The sequence below is a fragment of the Catharus ustulatus genome, chromosome 1, assembly GCF_009819885.2.
Source record: "Catharus ustulatus isolate bCatUst1 chromosome 1, bCatUst1.pri.v2, whole genome shotgun sequence".
NCBI lineage: Eukaryota > Metazoa > Chordata > Aves > Passeriformes > Turdidae > Catharus > Catharus ustulatus.
In genome coordinates this window covers 160,479,521-160,502,980 of record NC_046221.1, presented here as the reverse complement: position 1 = coordinate 160,502,980, position 23,460 = coordinate 160,479,521, and the positions used below count along the sequence as shown (strand labels likewise).

The following is a 23,460-nucleotide window of genomic DNA, read 5'->3' as shown; positions in this document are numbered from 1 at the left end:
TGTGAGAGTCAACCACAAATTTTAATTTTTAGTAGCTACCTTATAGATTTGTAAAATGAAATAATGTCCATTTGAAGATGCACCAGCTGCACCATTGAGGATTTCAGATACTTTATTCACAACATGCACATGTGGGCAAAACCCCCAAAAAAAAGGCAGAACTGCCAACTCTCATGATTGAGGAGGTTTCTTAGAGAAAGTGTGTCAGATAGTATTGATGATCTTAAACAACCTAATTTAACTTCACAGGTGGCCTTTGAGCAGAGAGTTGGATCAGAAAACCTAACAAAGGACACTCCTGTCAATATTATTCTAAGTCTGTGAAGCACTGAAAAAATTCAAAACAGCTGTTAGCATTTTCTTGTCACCATCTACACCTTATTTGTATGAGAGTGCCAGCTGTCACTAATCCTTCCCACAGGCCCCTTTCTTACAAAATATTCTTACAAATCTTGTAGAAATGCCTGTATTGAAAATTCAAAATTAAATCAGTCAATTGGCTTGGGTAGTTACCTTTTAAAATATATTCTTAAGAAATTTGGCACCTATTTCTAAACCACAGGTGAAGAAATGCAATATGCCTTAATCTAATCTAGTCTGCAAATAACAAAATATTTTAAGAAGAAGTATAGTTTACTGTGCCATAGCTCCAACATCCAGTACTAAGACTATTCTGAATTCCTGGATTTATAGTTTTTTTTAGTAAATAAACTACAAATTACCAATACTGCAAATCTCTAAAATATTTAAAAGTATTAGTTAGTTTTACCTGCAGCACCTGCTCTGGCTTGAAACACAGGAGTGGAAGATGGAGATCCAAGTCAATAATTGGACTGTCTGGATCCTCTCGTGAAGGAATTATTATTTGAAGTGGTTTCATATGAAATACCTGCAATAACAGATGGTTTCTGTTTACTCCTTAATGAAAATGTTCCCACAGCACATTTAATTCAATATTTTAGTTCCAACTACAAAATATTACCTTTAATTGAGAGCAAGAAGACAGGTATTTGCATACTGCAGAAAAGTCAAACAAAAAGAGGGAAACATTCAAAGATATAATTACTAGTTTGAAAGACTAATATGAGCTTATCTCCTCTCCTTCTTATAGGGTGATTGGGCAGTAATTTTTTTTTTAAAACATCTTTTAACAGAATTAAACTTGTTTTATTATAAATATAACAAAATAATTGAATTTATATTTTTAGATACAGCTGGCAAATTGAAACTACTGATAAAATTCATACAGGAAATAGAAAAATACAAACAAAATAAGTGAGCATAGGTTGTCATGCTATAGAAAATCAAGAAAACAAAACAAGCCAAAAGAACAAGGTGTCTCAGTGTTTCAGCTCCTTCAGCTCAGATCTCTGGGGGTTGAGTCCTGCACGTGCTGCGTATTTCAGCACTCACAGTCGGTTTAGCCAATCACTCAGATATTTTCCAGCTATGCTGTTTTTTCCTCCACTCCTAACCCCTCATCCCAGGGTCAAGGAAAGCAGCTGAAAAGAAGTCCATGGCTGAAGTTCAGCTTCTCTAGAAGCCACTGCAGTAGATAACATTGTGTGCTGAAATCACTGACCCAGCTGACATCTGGCTCGACTTGGGAAGGCTCAGAAAGTACAAATACACAGCACTGAATATAAATGTTGATGTGAGTTTCCCCTCTCTGTTTGGTCTTATCCAACCAGCAGCCAACTCAATATTTCATCCACTGCACACTGTTCTGCTTCTCCCAGACCTGCCCAGGCATCATCTCAGACCACAAATAGCTGGCATGAACCAAAGCCTTCCCAGAGGGGTATGAAAACTAAAGAACATAACTGGTATGCCAGCAATCCAGCCTGAACCCTGGTCACACTGTTATTTTCTCTGCTAACAATGCATAGCCAGATTTTTAAAGTACAGGTATCGATATCAGTTTCACATCACCAAGTAATCTCTGACCTGACACTCATGAATGTCACCCAGTTTATTGAAAACAGCATCTTAGTATCTTAGAAGACATAATGTTAAAACCATTATGAAATTCAGGAGGAGTAATTACCAAGTGGAGTGGTCCTGGTGGCGGGCTGGGGATTAAAAACAGCTTTGCTGCAAATTCTTTTATGTGCTCCTCGACATCTAAATCCCTGAAAGGTCGTAGCTGCACTAGTAAGCTGTAATTAAATGGTAGGAAATTACTTATCAATAGTAACATGCAAACACAAAAAACTCTTTCTGCTGATAATCTAGAAAAAAATTATTAAGAGTAATGAAGCTATTACTTCAGCTAATTAATTTCTAATTTATTACATAATTGAGCAGCTTCATTAAATTTCAATTATGCTGCTGTGTCAGAAGCAGAGTTTTTTTGTACTCCCATGCATAAAATACTGCAGCATTATATCCATCAGAGGACACAGCACAGTGGTTTGATGGCCAAAAGAAACCACGTGTGAGGTGAGATGGTGAGGTGCAACTATAGCCAAGTGTCTGTATTACAGAGACTGCTTGAGGAACCAAAACCCACAGCTGCAGCACTGCCTTGGTGTTCCTCCCATCCCAAGCATCAGACACCAGCTCTGAGCTGGAAAACAGCACCAGAGGAAAAGAGAGGTTGTAGACCTAACTTTGCAGAGGAATATGAAGCAAGAGCCATATTTAGCATAAGGCTTAGGCCTGTATGGACACTGCCAAATGTTGCTAGTTTAAAACTGTATTACCCTAACAAAGGTCACATGGTTTATATTATACACCAAATAAATTCTGGAACATTTAAACATACAATCAAGAGTTTAAACTATTAACTCCCACAGCATTTCTGAAATGTAACAATTACCCAGTTAGATATTTGTGGTCACAGACGGTGTTTTGTTCAGAAGATTCACTTGCATGTTTATAGCAAAACCCCCAAATATTTATAAAATCAGAAATCTAGGCCAGTAAATCTATATATACAGAAACTAGGAACTGAATATGGCTGTCTTCTCTCTGCAGGTTTTACTTCAGTTTGCACTTTTACTGGTTCCCTGCAGAAGAACACTTGTTCTTCAGGAAGGAAGCAGGTCAAGAGATATATGAAGATCCAGGACACCATATTTGTGTACAGTATTTAGATTCCAGAAAAAGCCAACATATTCCATCATGTATTACTGCACTTTTAAATTAAATATTTAAATTCACTATTTTCCTATTTGAAGAAAGGGGTCTTACGTACATATTCCCAAAAAGTCCATCAGCTCTTCAGAGGTGCAGAGAAAGGGGGATTTGAGAAGCATCAACAAAACCAGACAGTAGAACCATCAATTTAAACAAATATTCCATCACACTTAGTCATGCCTCAGATTTGGTCCAACAGAGTAAGCAGACTTGTCTTTTTTTCCTTTCCTTTGAGACAAAAAGCTCTTACCAAAACATCCAGTAAATGCCGCAACAGAAACATCATGACTGAGAAAGCAGCAGATGCACAGAGAGGACAGGCAGAGCTCCCTAATCAGGACATGGTGCCCATTAATGCAGCCGAACAGCAGCTGACAGCTCTGCACTGCAAACGTTGGCAGAAATAAATGAAGTAATCTCTGAAACACTCAAGAGGAGAGCTAAGGAGTTTATGAACCTTTCATTACTGCTATTAACTGTCCACAGCCAGGTGTTTCAGAAAGCAGGAGCAGCCCAGAATAGGCCCTTTGTACTGCCTCAGTGCTGGGAGCTATTTGCACACTCCCACCTCTGCTCAAGGCAGCTGAAAGGACGAATACACAGGTTGGAAGATTTACTGTTTGAATAGAGCCTATTCATCCATCCAAGACAGGAGTTCATCCAGGAGATTACTGCCTGGAATATTTCACTTTTCATGCAGTATAACAGATTGAGGTAATACTACATGTGCAAAGTGCCAAAACCTCTCAGGTTAAACTGAATCTTTAAAAAAAATGTAGAATAATCTAATAGCCACCATGCTGTGAAACCATTTAGGTGCACATCTGCTTGCTTTGGAGAAAGGCAGACACACCCCACACAAAATGTTCTGGATTTGGAAGCACTGTGTGCTAGCAATGTGGAAATTAGTTATAAAATTAATGGCACAGAATACAAAGACCTTCACTACCATGATGACAGCTTGCAGATTCCCTTGCAGTTCAAAGCACCTACATGGATTTATAGCTTGATGTTGTCTGTACATATCAGCTTGGTTCAGTTTTCAATTGTGACTTCTACTTTGCCACTTGAAAAAGTTTAGGAACCTGGATTTTATCTAGGAATGCTTATGCAAAAATAATACTTTTGATTATTTTTCTGACTGAAAACAAGTACTACCTTACCTACAAGCAATTCTGCGCCCTTAGATACTGAAGAAAATAATCTATGCACAGAATTCTGGAGGAAAAGGAAACCTTTTACTGCAAAAAGCCATCCTGAATGGAATCAGAACCCCTTCAGATACTACTTCAACATCAGATCTTCAGGAGCAACAGCATTTTTGCACTAGGTATCACAATGAAAGGGCTCCACACTAGAAATAGGTTGTTTGAGGTTCACTAGCAAGTGCTTTCAGAACTCCTGACTGGAGAATGATTAATCAGTTGAAGCATCCTGCAAAACACCTCTGCAGCATACCAAGGACACAAGTGTGCTGTTGAAGGTGTTATTATCTCTTAAGTATAAGAGGCACTGCTACCTGAGTACATTCAAGGAATGAAAACACTCAGAGAGACTTTTAACCCATTGGTCACCTGATGACTCACAATAACTCCCTTTCTGGTTTACAGAAATACAATGTCAGTGCTTTGTAATATCCCAAAAGGTCAGAACATCTCCAGCTGTACAGGGCACTACACTCAAAATATCTCATAGAGGTCTTGGCTGCAATTGTTTATGTTGCATTCAGAACAGCCACACACCCCAGCAGCTGTTTCATGCCACATGGAAACATTTCAGTAGTACAACCAAAATAAAGAAAACTGGTACCTCTCTACCCCTTCCCTTCCCCTCCACTCTGGCACAGTGAAACACTTACTAAAAAAAAATCCAAGACACCAAAACCAGCAGGGCAGACATTCTGAAATGAGCCATTAAATGTTACAAAGAAAAAAGAAATTAAAAAAAAAAAGAGTAAAATTTAATGGAAACCTAAATAGTTGAGTTTCCAGTACCATGGGAAATGCCAACACTAAATTCAGCTGTCACTGGCATTCCCCCTCTGCTTCCTTCCAGTTACACACAACCTCCATCTCACAGATGCAGTAGCAAAAAGGAGAAGAGCTGTGCAGCTGTGTGAAAAATTCCCCTGTTAGAAGACCAGGACAACACACAAGACTAACCTGGAAGGTTATTTTCGTGTTGAACTTCCCTATAATTATCCACAGATTTACAAGCTCAAATTGTAGGGTGCAGATCAATCTGAACCCCTCTCAGAAACCAGTACAGACTCAAAAGAGAAAAGCCATCTGTGGACATTAATTCTTTAAATTAGGTGCAAACCCCTACTATATGTGATCAAGGCAGAGGTGTTTAATTATAATTTTAAAATAATTATTAAGTTTAAAATACTCATGCAAAGGCAGAAGCAGATCTAGAGGGTTAACTCTGGTTACTGTTTCCTCTAAACAGATACAAGAACTAGAAATACTTTTACAACATCTGGAATTTTCCATGGTTGCCCTGAAGATTTTCCCCCAATGGGCACTTTTAAAATCCATTTGGCAATTGACTGCTTTTCCCAGCTCAGAGATGTCTCACTTGAGAGCAGAAATTACTCACTTATGAATTCTCTACATAAACCATGATGAGTACTGTAACTGCCAAGCTGAATCCATACTATTTCCCACCCAGTGGAAAGCTGGTGTGAGGTGAGCCCTCTCACAGGTTGAGCTCACAGTATAAAAGCAGCAGGAATCCCACTATAAAAGCTGGATGAAAACAGTAGCCACAGCTGCAGTCACAGCTGGAAGAGTTCCATATGCAGATTAGCACTGACTTGAGATTTGAGACTTAACAAAAGGCAGCAGTGAATCAGTTCCTGCAATACCAAGGGCTGATGTAATTCACTTAAATATAAAGTGGGGGGGAGTGATCTGGGCAGGAAAGAAGAAAGGAAAACAAACATTTCCTTTTTATTTCACTGAACATTTATTTTGATTTCACACTGACCTGTCCACACCCTGTTTCAATCATGTGCAAGTCCCTTGTCCACATTAAACCCATTCACTAATGCTTTAAAAACGACAGAGAAGAGGTACATGTCCTTAAAAGGACTGCCAGACTGACTAATTTCTGATTTCACAGACTTTTTGAGTCAATGTCTAAAATGCCCAGGAAGAAGGCAGTGCTCTTCTCCTCCAGGGCTCTCTTCATGCAACCCAGGGAAAGCCAGCCAGTGATCCAAGATGATCCAAACCCCCGCACAGGGAGGAAGAGGTGCATGGGGTGGGGAAATGAGTGCTCAGGTTTGGCCTGGAGCCAGGTTAGGGGCTGGGGATGCAGCTCAGCTGGTACCCAGGGAGTGCTCCCTTGCTCATCTGCTTGGGATATGAGCACCAGCAGAACAAAGGGGAAGACTCAAGCTCCACCTAAAACCCCAACATCTTTCAACTTATGTCAAAGAAGGAAATACCTGCAACTAGATTCAGATTTGACTGAAATTTAGTGAAGAAAATCTCTTCTACCTTTGGACAACAAGTCTGCAAGACACACAGTAATGTCCAATGTACACAGACAGGTTCCCTGATGTGAGAGGGTTTTAATCCAAAATGGATGCAAATAGATCTTAACAATTTAACAATAAAGTAACCTCAAAATAAGTGAAATTACTTAATAACAAGATAGATCCATGTTCAGTTACTTTTAAAATCCTCTGCATGGCAAAGTATTTGTTTCTAACCAGTGTATCCTAAGAATTTCTCTCCTAGTTCAACAACACCCAAGTAACCACTCTACTTCCACCAGTGATTTGGATTATTTCCCTGAAGTGTCATTAACTGCTTATTAATACATATATTCATGTTCTTATGACATTTATTTGGTGCATTATAAAGCTTTTTGTGCTTTGAAAGCAATTTTCATAAGAGTGGTAAAATTACAGTTAGCCCTCCTCCAAATTACAGTTAGCCCTCTTCCAAAAAAAACCAATAATATTTGCAAAATGTCTATTCCCTACACATTAATAAAAACCCCAAAGAAAATGAAGACAACATCATAACTAATTCACTTGGTATTCAAAGAAAATGAAAACAACAGAAAATGAAGACAACACCATAACTAATTCACTTGGTATTCAAAATTTCCACTTACTGTCTTGGGCAACATTGACATAGCATTTCTTCTTTTCCTCTCCCACACAACCTTAACATAAAACTAACCACTGCTTTAGCATCACACAGCTCTCCTGACCACATCAAGCAAATTCAGGTATTAAAAAACCTACAGTCATTTCCACAGAAACACACAGGGGAGCAAATCTTACCAAGAGAGACAATCCTTGAGGGCATTAAAATATGGGTATCTGGATATAACACAAACAGCACAGGGTACAAAACACACAGGCACCTTCCCAGTCTGCAGAGATTCCCAATGGCCCTGCCCATTCGAGGAGGTGGAGCCATCCTGCAAGAAAACTGCACATTAATGCCTTTATGTTAATCATGAATTTATGGCTGAGATTTTCTTGAGAACCTTAGAGATGTGATATCCAATTCCCTCTATATTTTAAAGAGATTTGGATGTCTATCTTCCTTTAGGTCTTCAGAAAAATGTCAGCCTACAAGACTTAAAACATGTATTAAACAGAACTTCAGCACAAAATGTATTTAGAAAGAACACTTTTCATTGTTTGGAAAGAATAATCTTTACCAAAAAAACATCCAGGGGATAAAATCAGCTCCTAAATATCCAAATCTCCTAAATGAAATCATAACAATTTTTCCTCATGCAATGTGTTCCAAAGTACTTAATTTAAAATGACATCATTAAAGTATGATTTGTCTGTACTCCTAACATAAAAACATACCTGTTAACTAATTTGATGAATTAACTCTCAGTACTTTCAAAGTGTTCTGCTTTTATATATTTCAATATGTTTTAATAGAAGAATGAGAATTTAAATAACATACTTGCATAGACTGGTAGTACTGTGCAACAACACCGTAGGTTCTGTTACCACAGACATCAGTGAAGACCAGGAAATGGATGTGGTCCTCTTTTGATTCAGAAGTTACATAAAGTCCTCCTGAAATGAAGGTAGCAACCGAATTTTTAATGACATATTTAACTACAGCTGTGTGAAAGACATTTCATGACAAATACTGCACATTGACACTTCATTTCAAGAGAGATGTTTCATTTTAAGGGATTAATATACAGCCCACTTGAACTAAAGGTTGTTACAAAGGCCACATATTACTGAAGAAGCAAAAGTGGAATTATTCTGCATTTTCAGAAACAAAATACAATAAATGGGTTTAAATCACTTTTTTCCCCAAGATATTAAAAAGGTCTGCAATGATGACACACACATTAAAATGTCTCAAATTAAACCTGGAGGAAATATTCACTACTTCAGGTATATCAAAACACCAAATGAAAAGTGAGATCATCATGAGTCAACCATTTTGGGGTGGAAAATAATTTTTCAAGTGTGTGCATGTTTGCACTTCACTCAAGCCAAGATTTACCAACAAGGACTAAAAAATAAGGGGTGAATGATGGATCAAGAAATATTTACATTAAAACAGCTCTCAACAAGAAGTCCTCATGTACCTGGGAAGCAGAGCTGTGGCAAAGCAATAAGATCAATGTCCTTTGGAACTACCACATCTTCTGGGTCAGGTGCTTTCTGCTCCCCGTTGAAGCTCCTGACATTTTCAATCTTGGGCCTCTCTTTTTTCTTTCGGAAGGACCGGCGTTTGCCTTTGTTGAAGTTATTACCAGTATTAATCATCTGAACATCATCTCTGCTGATAAATGGAGGCACAAACACAGAAAGAACTTCTGGATCGAGTGGAGGAAGATTTCTGAGTTTTCTTTGAGTGCCCTGTAGAAAAAAAAACAACAAACACTAAGTTGACATGCACCCTGATAAATGGGGTTTTTTTCATAATTTTTTTCTCTACCCCTAAAATTGTGGGTTTAGAATATATTTTTCTGCTTCCTAAATAATTTATCTTTTCTGTTAAGTTGTTGTTTTATGCATGCTAACACAGGGAACTTGGGCATTTTTAGCAAGCAAGGAATCCTTCCCCATTTAAAATGTCCCATATCAGTATTATGACCTTGGGAAAAGAAACTAACAAGTATCAAATACCGTATTTCCTCCTTTTCAGTGTTAAGATATACTTAAGCTATACTCAAAATAAACACTGGCAATAAGAGAGACCAGGCAATAAATAGATGAGAATAAAGAGAAACAGCTGAGCTTCTTAGATAAGTCTTTGTTCAACTTCAGGAAAAGCTTCCTTTCAACTCAGAATAAATAATGTGTACCAAAAAAAAACCCCCAAACAACATAAACAACAATGTTGTCTTGTTTTAAAAGACAACACTTAACCTTATAAGGCAATTAACAAAGCACAACTAAAAACTACAATCCTTGTTACAATAAACACAAATTTAAGACACTGAAGCCATGGAAATTCCTCAATATACTGATGACTCGGGCATCTCAAGAGCAGGTACAAAATTCTAACATTTTTTGAGGCAGCTTTGCAAAGCATGACTGGCCTGAAAGCCCTCACTGCCCTGCAATGAAAAGCTGTGGAGGAAGTGATCAGAGAGACTTCCTGGTACTTGGGAGCACTTTTTGTACTCTTGACCATATGATCGAGCCAAGTAGCTGCATTTCCAATTACTTCATTGCAATTTGAATTCTTCCTGCAAGGTTAAATAAACAAGCAAAAGCTTTGTTTAACCAACGGATATTTGGAAACAGGAAAGGCGAGCCCCACTGTGGTACAAAGTTGTTTCATTTTCAACTTTTTGCAAACATCTTCAAAGTCAGATGAGGTGAAGCATACATGCTGCTTTTATCACCAGATATGATGTAAGATGCTCCTTGAGAACCAGTGCTGGCCTCACCCATCATTTCCCTTTTTTTTTTTTAAATAACTACAACATAGAAAGCTCTGTTGCTCATCTTCCACTATCCAGGTTTTGAGACAGAAGTCTCAGCTCTTATGTCCCAGCAGATATGTCCATTAATAGGTTTTTTTCCACATTTCATCATCATAGGAAAAATGTGAAGAAATGCTTCATGATATATTAGTTATGATATCTTAAATACCTTAAACTACACCATATTTATAATAGGATACTGTAACAAAAATACTTTGCTAAAAATAAGAAGTGAAAAAACACACTTTCAATTAACAAAGAGCCTGAACTAGAAATAAATTGGAGTGGAGAAAAAAAAGTTCAGGTGTGATATACAGTGGGACAGTCAAAAAACAGCAATGACTTTAAAAACCTCATCATGAATTGGGGTACAGAGTGCCACATCCTTGCATGCTAAGAATTTCAAGTGATTTCCTTAGTTGGCAGCTGACAAAGGCAGTGAAGAAACTGGAAATAGATAAATTCACCATGATCACCCTCAAACTAACATGGAGTTAAACATTTCAGGACGAAATTAAGAATTAAGGCTCAGCCCTGAGGCTGTTATGCAAGAAAAACACAGACTCACTCCAACAGAAGCAATCTCAACCTTGCAGATTTGCCCCGCTGAGGTTTTCACACAGAGCTGCTTTGACAGGGCAATCCCTGAACTTACACTGAGGCATCTCCATGCTCCAAAGTGCTGGATGGCAGCCAGTGATTTAATGGCCTCACAGCCTAACAGCTCCTGAAATGGCACATCCTTGATGTCTTGAACTACTACAGAGACATTAAGCACCATTTTCCCTCACAGAACAGCTCTGTCAGCACTGTCACTGGCCCACTGACTCAGTCTCCAGCATCTGAGTCAGCTCATATTAATGTCTTGGCTAAAGTCACATTTTCTTAGTCCTTGAGTTGAGGGATAGTGAACAGGCAGCTACAGAACAATATTCACTTGTTTCTGCTATTCTTTCAACATTTTATCTTTGCTGCTGCTACTGCTACTTCTTCACTTTGAAATACTTCCCTTTTGTAGCTTCTTGCTACCAAATCTCCTTGCATCATACACAGCTTCTTACAAACAGAAGTGGGGGATTTTATTCCATCCCCATTTGCTGACAATGTTCCTGTAACAGCACTGTGGGAAAGGACACTGATACAAGACAGACTTTTACAATGACTGCACTATTCAGACAAACAGTAGTGTGTTGAAACCACAAATCAGAGCACGACTTCAGCTGTCTGGTGTTTCCTTGACCTCATTCTCCTCTTCCCATCACTGAAGAAGTTAATTTCATTTTCAATGACATGAAAGAACCGGTTTCTTTAACAATTAGGCAGGGAAGTATGAAGCCTCAGAAAAATTAGACTGGGAAGGCCAATTAGGTTGTAGTAATGGGACAAAAGGGAATGGTTTTAAACCAACAGAAAGCAAGTTTAGATTAGATATTAGAAAGAAATTCTTTATTGTGAGGGTGGTGAGGCACTGGAACAAGTTGCCCAGAGAAGGTGTGGATGGTCCATCTCTGGAAGCGTCCAAAATCAGTCTGGATGGAGCTCTCAGCAACCTGGTTTAGTGGAAGGTGTTCTAGTGTTGGAACTGGGTGATCTTTAAGGTCCCTTCCAACCCAAACCACTGTAGGATGATCTCTGCAGATTCCTGTGCAACTCTTTGCTCACACTAATGATAAAGCTGACATTACATCTGGTTGCACTGGCTTTCATCCAGTCAAGTTTCAGAAATCCCTTTGGAAGGAGATTCTCCCTCCCTTATGCTCCAGCCCTCAATGCAGCTTCTTCTGGTCTCACTCTTGCTAGCAGCTCTGCAGTGTAAAGGTACCCAAATGTGGGACAGTATTCCAGATGTGAACTCAAGGGTTTTGAGTAATAACAATAGCAGTAATAAATCCTTCCCTTTGCCTGTGAGCCACAGTCCTGATGATTCAGGCCTTACACAATTACTTTTCAGACAATCACACAACAGCTTGGGTTGAGAGGGACCTTAAATTATCATCTCATTTGAATCCTCCTGCCATGGGCAGGGGCATCTTCCACTAGACCAAGCCACCCAAAGCCCTACCCAATTTGATCTTGGACACTTCCAGGGATGGTGCATCCACAACTTCCCTGAGCAACCTGTGCCAGTGCCTCACTACTCTCACAGTAAAATTCTGCCTGACATCCAATCTAACCCTGACCTCTGTCAGCTGAAGCCGTTCCCCCTGTTCTATCACTCCATGCCCTTGTCAGAAATCCTTCTCCAGGTCTCCTGGAGCCCCTTCAGGTATTGAAAGTCCACAATAAGGTGACTCCAGAGCCTTCTCTTCTCCAGGCCATCAGCCTCAATTCTCTCAGCCTTTCCTCATATGAGCAGTGCTCCTCTAATAATCTTTGTGGCCCTCCTCTGGACCCGATCCCAAGAGCTCCACGTCTTTCCTGTGCTTAGGACCCCAGAGCTGGATGCAACATTCCAGGTAGGGAATTCAGAGGGGCTGAATCTCCTCCCTCACCTGCTGCCCACAGTGCTTTGGATGCAGCCCAGGATATGTTTGGCTTTCATGGCAGGACATGTCCAACCTCTCATCCACCAGCACTCCCAAGTCCTTCCTGCATCACCCAATCTGCACCAACAGTAGGGACTGCCCTGACTCAGGTGCAGCACCTTGGACTTGGCTTTGTTGATTCCCAGGGTTCCCGTGGATTCACTTCCAGAGCTTTTCCAGTGCTTCTCACTGCAACAAGCACACGCTGCTGACTGATGCCCAATCTGATCACACCTCATTTCTTCCAGGCACCTTGACAGCCAGGGAGGCATTACAGAAGCAGGAAAAATTGTTTTGGGGGTTATGTCTGCATCAGCAGGGCCAGAAAGCACGAGACAAGCTCTGTACCACTGACTGTGGAGGGCAGATATAGAACCCACCGATGCTGAAGATCTGAGATGTGTGACAGACAGCTTGCACACACTAGCCAAGCCAAAACCCAGCTTGATAGCTGTAGATAACTTAGGGAAAAGAAGAATCACTTCTGTACATTTCATTCTTACAAAACACACACTTCCAGTGCTAAGAAAGAAATCTCTAGCTGAAAATAGCAGCCTTTGATCTTTCCAAATTGAAATCTCGGCGTGACATTTTTCTTGGCAATAAGGATAAGCAATGGATGACAGCCCAGAAACTTCTGTTTCATGAGCTTCACTGGAAAACTACTTTTTTTTTCCCCTGGAATCTCCACTGACAACAGGTCAATCATATAGAACTTTTCTTACTTTGGGAGTGGGTTATATCATAGTCCCATTGACTTAATTTGCTTTATCATTCCATGTTTCAGTACAGTTAAGAATGCACCAACACACTGTGAAGACCACAATTTGAAGCACTATCAGTACTTTTACCCACTGTTTAATCTGTAAATAACATCAAAGATCTGCTACTTTCATTTGGAATGTTATCTTCTCTCAGTAAGGTCTTTTCTTTGTACACTCACTAAAATTAGCCATAAAACCATATTCCACTCTCCTCACGTAGACAGGGCTGCAGAAGTAAAAGGAAGTGGAGTAAATCTGTTAGCTTGCCCTAAGACACTGACTGAAATCCCCATGGTGCAACAGCTTGCAGGGACTTTACTGAAGTTCATTTTGACAAAAGAAGGGACTACTTTCTTTTTGGATACCTTTTCGTATCTTGAGCAAAGAAACAATTCAGAACCTGCAGAATATCAGAATGGCTTCTGCTTTCTGTAGCCGATTTCTTGTTTGTTTTTCAGAAAGAAGTGAGAACAAACTAAGCAAACTGGAATGAATAAGAAATTCCCCTTCATTTGGGTTCATTCCTCACACTTCTGATAAAACACCAGGTACATACTGATTTTAAAAGTGTGGTCCTGACATTTAGGAACTATTCCATTCTGAAGGTACACATGAATGAGATCCTGGAATGTGAACCTCTGCTTGGCTGTTATCACTTAAGAAGCTGATATCAGCAAAAGCCAAGTTCTGTGCGTGTGAACAAGCCCAACAAAGACTCCTTTATCTAACGCTATTAGAGCGCAATCAAATTCAAGTTCAAGCAGAGCAGTTCAGATCCCTGGGAGCTGTCTGGCTTTTTTTGCACGTGTTGGCACCACAGCTCTTCCCACTGCGGAGCAGCTCGTGGATATGGAACAAACCCATCAGCACACTTGAACCAAGCAGAACCAGCAGGAAGAGGGCTGTCATTGTGAACCCACTTGTGAATAATTATAAACAAATTATAAACCACACATTCAAAGCAGTAACCGACCCATCGGCTCCTGCCGTATCCAAGTGGTTCAGGTTACGCCAAACTCAGAGCCCTTGAGCTCACGGGGATTTAGATCTCGTGTTTTCCTGAGGACACAAGTTGCTAACCTTTATTCTTTTGCTTTTCTCTACAGCGGAAGACAGGACGTGGAGTAACACCCAGTAAAGAACGCATCGTTAAGCTTTTTACAGTCCCTGCTTATATAAACCTACAGTGAGTTCTCCAACTAAACTCAGACCTTTGGAAAAGTGCAGCTACCTCACACCGCCACCAAATTCCCCCGGCTTCGCTGACGTTCGCCTGTCAAAACAACTTTCTGTCGGGATATCCCAGCCCCACGCGCTGGCACCGCCCGCCCCAACCCCGCTCACCTGGAGCAGCGCCCGCACCCGCTCTGTGGGCGCACCGACCAGCAGACAGATCTCCAGCAGGCCCGAGGGCAGCACGTCCTCCATGGCACGGCGGGCACAGGGCGGCTCCTTCCCTGCGGGCAGCGGCTCCTTCCCTCGGGACAGCGGCGCCTTCCCGCCCTCAGCGCCGCCCGGGCCCTCCCCGCCGGGCGGGGCGGAGCTCCCGGGTCGCACACCGGAACCCGCCCCTATCCCTCTGCGCGCTTTGATTGGCTGTCTTCCCTGTCACTCTGAGGAGCTCTGACCAATCGGAATGGCAGTAAGCCGGCGGGGGCGGGGCTTTGGGGTGAGAGCGCTGAGGGGAAGCGGGGCTGGGAGTTGAGGCGCTGCGGTGCCAGGTGTTGAGGGCTCAGGATTGAGGAATGAAAGATAAGAGGTTGGAGCTGAGGAGCTGGGATTTGAGAGTTGGAAGGATGAGGGGCTCAGGGGCTGAGATACCACTGGCCCCGTTAAAAACTAGCGATGGGGTTTGTGATTTACAGTCACGCGATTTCCAGGTTGGCATAACCAAGGACTATAATATTTGCTAGTTTTAAGCACCGAGGTGGGGACCTAACTCAAACAAGAGGAGTCCCCAGTTGTTGCTCCATCACTGGAATTGTTCAAGACCAGTCTGGATGGGGTTCTGAGCAGCCTGGCCTAGTGCAAGTTACAGAACTTGCAACTGGATGATCTTTAAGTTCTCTTCCAACCCAAACCATTCAGTGATTCGTGCACTGTCTCACCGGGACAGCCCCTGGGAAAGACACTTCCCGACTCAAGGTCGAGTTAATTTTTCTCCACGGGCTGTTTTCCCTCGTGGGGCAGTTTTCCCTCAGGGGCTGAGGTGCCTCAGGGCTGCCTGTCACCCTGTCACACTCGGGTGATGTCATGGCCTGGCGCCTTGCTAAGCACAGCCTTTCCCTGCTGTTTGTTGGGGTGACTCAGCAGGACCGTGTCACTTCACCAGGACCGTGTCACTTCAGCAGGACCGTGTCACTGCCACTACACGGGAGTTTTCTATTTATGTTTCCACAGGTCACAGTTTCAATGGACTGTAAGCACAGAGCTGGTGCAGGCTGCGTGGTTCCCCTCGGAGCAGCAGAGGCACAGCACAGGGAACTCCGAGGTTTCTTCTTGAGCTGTTTAATCTAAATACACCATGAGTCACTCCGTATGTATTGGCTCTGTGCAGATCTGCGCTGAGAAATGTAATTCCTCCGGGACTGGAGCATAAAGTATCCGAAACTAGAGATCGGTTTCTCTGAAACTGGAGGTACGAGATAAAGTTGCATCACAACCACAAATTTTTTTTGTGGGCTAGTGTTCTGGTATTTTAAATGCAAAAAACTTTCCCAGTCTAAATGGTTCCAGGATTTCATGAACTTCTTGTCAGTTCAGGGGTCAAAACAGGTTTCCTCAAAAAGTATTGAGAATGAGGCGATTTTATTATTGAATTTTTGTGATGTTAAAGCTCAGGATTATACAACCTCTGGTTGTCTCAAATTTTGGGGAAGACACACATCCAGGATATAGGAAACTGTTCATATAGCATTGACTAAAAGGAGAAAATTCTTGAAAACCTGGCAGTTTCAGGGATCACTTCTCCAAAGTGATAGGAGAAGATTCAAGGCTCAAAGATGAACTCTGAGGTCACGAGGGATTGTTAAAATAATCTTGTTTAGCCTGTGTAGCCCAGGTCACAAAATCAGAGGGAGTATTAATGCTGTAACTTCTGGCTGAGGCCATGTAACAGTAATTGTTAACAGTCACTGTTAAATGTTGGGCATCTCATTTTTAGTTTCACTTTTCAGCTTAGCTCTTTGTCACTGGCTGTTGCTTGAACAGACTTTTTACTATGAAAAGACTTGTCTCTGCAGAGTTCAAAATTATTAATCTCTATTTCTAAAAGATTATACAACTCATATTTTTAAAACTCCTTTCCTGATCACCTTTTTGTATCTTTTCTCAAAAAATTCAAAGTTTTCCAGTATTATTTTTGGATTAGGAACACCAAAACCAAAGCTGTACTATTGCTGAATGCTCAGTGGTAAATCACATTGCTGTTTCTGACTGATATCCCCACCTAATTAAAACAGAGACAGACAGATACATGAATCATTCAGAAAGGGTGTAATGTTTAATTAGTTATCCACTGCAACACAATATAGTTTTCTTAGGGTTATTATTCCCAGCATGACAGTCCTACATCTTACATTGCTTGACCTATGACTATGACCAAACATTATAAGAAAATTACAAATGAAGCAAGGCTATTAAGCAATTCAGGTCACCCATAGTTAATTAATCTGCATCATGATTATCTTCTGATTTCTCTGCTATCTGCAATGATAAATACTGGATGATTCTTGTTCATAATTAATGTAGCCCTCAAAGCAAAGATACGGTGACGTTAATATCAAAACAGAACTCTGAGATGAAAGGTACTAATGTTAATCTGGTAAAATCTCAAGAACCCTAGCAGCAGGAAACCTGCTATATGGGGTCACTGATAAGAAACCATTCACATAGAGAAGAATTCCTCTGTTCTAAAAGAGATTCCTGTAGTTGAGTGATTTTCTTCCTAAGAAAAATTGTCAACTGAGGAAGAAATGCCAGCTTTTAATATGTGTTTTCTTTTTGGAAGATCACAAATACAGTAAATGTTTGTTTGTTTGTTAACTCTCTGAGGTGGTACTGGGCTGCTGAATGCAGAAAAAACTGCTGTTCTTGATATATCTTCAACATGGGGAAGGCTTTATCAGACCTACAGGGCCATGTCTGAATAATTAAAGATTCTCCTGGCATAGAATCTAATTTACCTTCCAAAGACAGTGTTTCTGTTTTATCCAGACTGTCTCTGTTAAGGGGACAAAATAATTTCACCAGTTGTGTTTCTTTGATGTGATCTTGCTTATAAATTGAGTGACTTGTTGAGTTGTAGACACCTGCACTGCAAACCCCTCAGTCCTGAGGGATGTAGGCCAGATGAAGAGTCAGGACTCTGAATTTCAGGAGAGCAAACTTTCAGTTTTCCCCCTGGGAAACTGCTCTCAAGGAACTGAAAAGAGCTGGCAGCTCTCTGAGGACAAAATTCTTTGAGTGGAAGAGTATTTAATTCCTGTGTGTAAGAAATGAAGCAAGGAGAATGGCATGGGTCAGTCAGGACCTCCTGGCCCACCTGAAGTATAAGAAGGAAATGCACAAGCAGTAGAACAAGAGACAGGTATCCTGGGAAGAATACAGGCACACTGCCCAGATGTGTGGAGATGGGATCAGGAAAGCCAAAGGCACAACTGAAGCTGAATTTGTCAAGGAATTTTACAGGTATGTTGGTCAAAACTGGAAGAATAAAGAGTCTACACACACCCCCTCCAACACACACAGATACATAAGACAGGAGAACTACAGAAAACCAACATGGGGAAGTCTGATTTTCCCTCATGCTTGTGCCCCTTTCCAAACAGTGCTGAAAGCTACACACTGACTAACTGAGGGCTTGTGCATCCTGCAGAGTTTCACCATGATGGGTGTAAGGTCTGCAGGAATTTTCATTTTGAAACTGCATACAGACATCACTCATGTTCTGCAGGTTTATTGATAGTTAAATCCCTTTCTTGGGCTTATAATCAAGCTTGTGGCACAGCAGTTCTTCTGTAGGTGAGAAATGAAACTCAGACCACTGCTACGTTCCACTGCCTGGCTCACAGGAAGATACATTGTGCAGAGAGGTGATGGGTGCTCCCATCCATGGAAACATTCAGGTCAGGCTGGACAGGGCTCTGAGCAACCTGATCTAGATGAAGATGTCCCTGATCATTGCAGGAGATTGGACTTGATGACCTTTAAAGGTCACTTCCAACCCAGACTATTCCATGATTCTGATTTCTGTGTCTGTGCTAAGCACAACTGCATAAATAAGAAATCTTTATTCTGTCCAGTAAGAACTGTGTGTTCTAGCCAAAGAGAAGACGGGACACACAGCTTGACCTGTGCTGCTCTAATACTTATCAGACAACTCTGCAGTCTGGAAGTCCATTTAAAAACACCACCTCTCAGGATTTTAAACTCCTTATCTCTAAATACAGTTTTATGTTCTTTTCATCAAGGTCATTCATAGGGCAAGGCATTTATTTTGAACAAAACTCAGGGAGTCAGGTTGACATATTCTCTCCAATGTTAGCATTTCTCATTTTATATTCTTTCTTCCAGAATAATGAAGCAGGAGACTTCTGAGAACCTGCAGTGGAAGATCTTTACTGACAGACCCAAGATGTCTTTCATTCAGGACAGTTCACTTTCTAAATTTACACTGAAATTAGCAACTACTGACTATGCAAATCAAATCAGGATTTTCCAATTAGGGCCCTGCACAGACTTAAAATTCCTCTCTCAGTGCCTCAGAGACTTATTGCCATTCTTAATAATGCTACAAAAACCTCCTATTAGAATTCTTTATTGTTTCAGGTGTCGTCCAACTAAGTGCAATGACTTTGGCCTCAAAATTATTCTCTAAGAGGTCACCAGGTTGAGCATAAACATTTCAGAGGGGAAGGAGGACAGTTCAGAGATCTCTGCACCTATTAACAGTTACATTTGCATCTTCTTTCTTTTTTACTTGGCTTGTCTGGTTTGTGCCGTCACCATTTATGGTATTACAGGATACAAATTTTCTGCAACATTGCCTGTCATTTGTCATGCATCTCTTTAAGAACACATGGATGCCAGAAAAATGCCAGCATGAAGCAGGTTTTACAATGTGTGATTTGTGTTCTCAGCTTGAACCTGCCCATGTGCTGGAGCAGTCACCTACTGCCTCCTAATTCCTCAGCTCTTGACCTATGGAAATGTACCCCCAATTCAACCTTTAGTAGGGAAACACAACCCTTAAAGCTCAGATCCCTGCGATTTATCCACATGTGCAGAAGGATTTTGTCTGTTTCACCTCTGAGAAAGGCAGAGCATGTACTAAAATCAGGCAGCAGAGGCCTGGAGCTGTGCTGTCTCCATCCTCAGAGGTTTTCAAGAAGAGACTGAAGAAAGCTGGGAGCAAACTGGGCTGACTTGACAGCTGACCCTGCTTTGTGCAGGAGGCTGGACTGCAGATCTCCTGAGGTTCTCTCTGACATGGATGATTCTGCCATTCTTGGGAGCTCTGTGTACTAACAGGAGGGTTAAAAATTTGTACATGAAAGAAACAAGATGTTAGAATTATAGCAAACAAAATAGGGAAAATCCTCAGCCAGTTGTACAGTCAATGACCTTTCAAATGAACACAGTTTTTCTATGATGGGATAACTGAGTCCCAAGGAAATAGCTTTGGGTGTCAATGCAGCACTTATTTCTCATCACCTCCACATTTCTGATAAGGAGGCTGGCTGTAGTTTTATTTTTTAAAGAAAAAAAAATGGTGAAAGTCCTAGGAGGGAAAAAAGGAGATTAGCTTTATCACAGCCCCCACATCTAGAGAGATGTAGCAACACGGAGCTGTCAGGCCTTGGCAAAGAACCAGACTAATGTGAGTGCTCTGAATATTAGAAACACTTTGCATTTTAGATACTGTGAGATATTCCTGAGGCTACAGAAGAGCTTATTCCTGAATCTCATCACTCCAGGGGCACTTTCAGCAGTGTTTTATTTTTGTGGGATGCATAACATGTCCCTCAAATCTGACTGGCTTAATATAACATTTATTATACCTCCAGTTCTTCACCATCTGGCACAATCTCGGGCAGCCAAGGAGATTTTGCAGCTGCTTTTTATAGTAGCATTAAGATTTCATAACATTTGTTCTTTTAGAGCATTGCTGTAAGAGAAATGCAGACTCAGAATTCCTGAAGTGATGGGACAAGAGAGAGAAGAGATCAATTAGTGGATGAAGATTGTCAGATATAGAAAATAAAATTTCAGATAGACCAGGTTTTGTGTAATAGCTTCTTGTATATGTCACTGTAAGAAAACTTAAAATACATCAGCATACATATCATCATTCATAACTATGAACTACTTTTTGCTATTTTAATTTAATAAAGTGTGCTTGCTTTTTCTCCCTGGAATCTGGGGAATCTCTTGGGATACACCACTGTGTTCAGAAAAGATCTATCAGCAGTTTCATAGCTCAACAAAAGCACTGTATAGTAAACTTCACCCTTAATTAATTTTAGCTTAGTTCAATGCACATTAAAAGCCAAACACTTTCCCTCTTGATTTTTTTGCAGCAGTCCTTACATCACTCTCAGTATGAAAAAACAGCATACGTAAACAAAATTACCTTTCTTATATAAGAAACAATCTTTTCTAAGCTGGTGAACTGTTTATATATGAAAAAGTTTTTCCATTTTAAATATTCACATAACAAGGCTGTTGAAGAAAGTTAATCCAGGCTTGGATCCAACCAGAATAGCCATCTTATGTTCCATGTAAAATAACCAGCTTCCAAGTGACCTCTGCTTATCTCCAGAGGAAAAAATGCTTTAAGAAAAACCACAAAAGGCAGCACAGACCAAGTATCCTTTAGAGCAGCCTAATACAGAGAATTCACTGGTATCATCCAGTGTGGCTGTGGGTAATGTGAGACCATCCTAGCTTGTCAGCATTCCATGCTGCTGCTCCTCATTCCTAGCAGACAGGAGCCAAACCTCATGAAAATCTTTTGTAAGCACAGAAGGGACAGAACAATCTCACATCATTGTATCCAGAGCTAGGAAGATGTGAACTAGACAGATGGGCCACAAGGTGGTTGAAAACTGGCTGGAACATCAGTTTCAAAGGGTTGGGGTGAACAGCTTGAAATCTGACAGCTGAGGGAATGGCATTCCTCAGTGTTTGATACAGGGCTAAAAATACTTGGCAACTTCACCAAGGATATGGACCATGGGGTGAGAGATGGCCTCAGCAAGCTGTGGATGCCACCATGGCTGAAGACAAGGGCAGAGTGGCCATAGGAGAAGGCTGAGGAGAATCCAAGAGCCATTCTCCTGAAGAGGGGTCATAAAGAAGAGCAACACAAACTCAGAGGCACTCAGTGGGAGCACAAAAGAAGTTGAAAGTTGCAGCAAGGGATTATTGATTGAATACAAGGAAAAAAGTTTTCACCATGAGAATGATTAAGCACTTCAGCAGGTTCTCCAAGGAGCCAGTGTGACCTCCTTCTTCAGAGATTTTTGAAACTTGGCTGGATGAGAAGCAGAGCAACCAGATCTAACTTTGAAGTTGTTGCTGCTTTGAGCAAAGAGATAGACAAGAGACCTCCAAAGGCCCCTTCTAAACAACATTTTTATTTGATTCTATAATTAAGCCCACATTGCTTTATTTGCATCTGAGGTTCCTTAGAGATTTAACAGTGCAGCAGACAAAGTTCAGCTATTTGCATGGCTGAATATACAACCTACTTTTAGGTGTACTGGTATAGCACTATAAAAGGAGTGTATTTAAATATTGCCTGACATATCAAATATAGTAATTAGGCACATGTTGCTGTGTCATGTATGACTGACACTGGGCAGAACATAACCTCATAAATAATTAACTCCTAGTTAATCATGTGTCAACTTCTACAGTGAAAGCAAGGAGGATTATGCACAACTGACTTTATAGAGAAAAGGGCATTTGTACAAACACTGCCCAAGAGTCTGTGTGTGTTTTCCATGTTGCACTTCTAATGTTAGAAAAAAACAAACCAACTTTTGGGTTGGAAATCTTAACTGACAGTGTGTCTTCACTGTCTTGCTTTCTGTGGTTCTTGTTTATTCCTCTGTAATGGCTATTTCAGCTTTCTGTAGGGTATCCAGTTAGCTGAAGAACAGAGAGAATATCTCACCTACCAGGGTGAATTATTAATCAAAAATATTTTAAGAAATTATTTATAGAGCAATTTAGGCTTTCTTTTCTGGCATAGTTGAATCCAATGTTATTTTCCTTGCTTCAATTTATTGTTCTTTGGTAGTTGGAGAATTTTTCAGTTGATTCCCCTGTAATCTTCTAAGAGAAATCCACCAAAATATAACATTTTATGTGAGGAAGTAACATAATCTGACATAAACAGAAATGACTGAAAATTATAAAAGTGGGTTCATATTCCACAAAGATTAACCTTATGTCCAATTTTCAAGTGTCTGAAAGAGCAAACCATTAATGACATCTGGCCTCCCTAGTGCAGGATGATTCTCCTGAAGGGTGGGTCTTAATTTTCTGTGTTTGCAGAGTACACACAACACCAGGAGCCCAGCTCGGTTACCTGCCAAGTTAAAATATGTTACAGGAGTGTTCATGGTGACTGTGGGGAAAAAAGACAGTTCTTTTATTTTATTAAGAGTTGTTGTGAGGGCAAAGACAGTTACTGGAGTGGAAAAGGAGTTTGTCATATGATTTGGGAAAGCTTCCTCCTAAGAGAAGCAGTGACTCAGAAAACACAGCTCATAGCTCCTGTAATATTGTCACCAATGCTGTTCACCTACTGAGAGTAAAAATGAGGTAATATAAAAACATATAGAATTACAGTTTGTATTAAGTAAGTTTGTAGGAAAAACTTAAACCAGATATAGCCCAAGCTAGAGTTAGAAATAAATTTATTAGTATTTTTATAGAGAATGGTAATTACTTTTATGTCCTGGCTAAAAAAATCCAGGTTGTTTTGACTTTTTTTACACTGTGCAGACTGAAGGCATAAACAATGTTTTCTTATTCATTCTGTTCTCTACTACATTTTTTTGTATTGGCAAGTT

General features: G+C 40.6%; 1 protein-coding gene across 1 annotated transcript in view; it reads right to left on the bottom strand.

The window, feature by feature from the left end:
* DENND3 (DENN domain containing 3) overlaps window positions 1–14,885 on the bottom strand; it is a 31,745-nt gene extending 16,860 nt beyond the window's left edge. Inside the window, exons 1-6 of the mRNA XM_033072370.1 lie at window positions 14,720–14,885; window positions 8,737–9,010; window positions 8,091–8,206; window positions 7,445–7,584; window positions 2,048–2,159; window positions 770–889 (exon numbers count right to left, since the gene is read on the bottom strand). Of these exons, the coding sequence (XP_032928261.1) occupies window positions 770–889; window positions 2,048–2,159; window positions 7,445–7,584; window positions 8,091–8,206; window positions 8,737–9,010; window positions 14,720–14,803 (846 nt within the window). The 5' untranslated portion in view covers window positions 14,804–14,885. The remainder of the gene's footprint in view (window positions 1–769; window positions 890–2,047; window positions 2,160–7,444; window positions 7,585–8,090; window positions 8,207–8,736; window positions 9,011–14,719) is intronic.
* Between the last annotated feature and the right edge of the window lie 8,575 nt (window positions 14,886–23,460).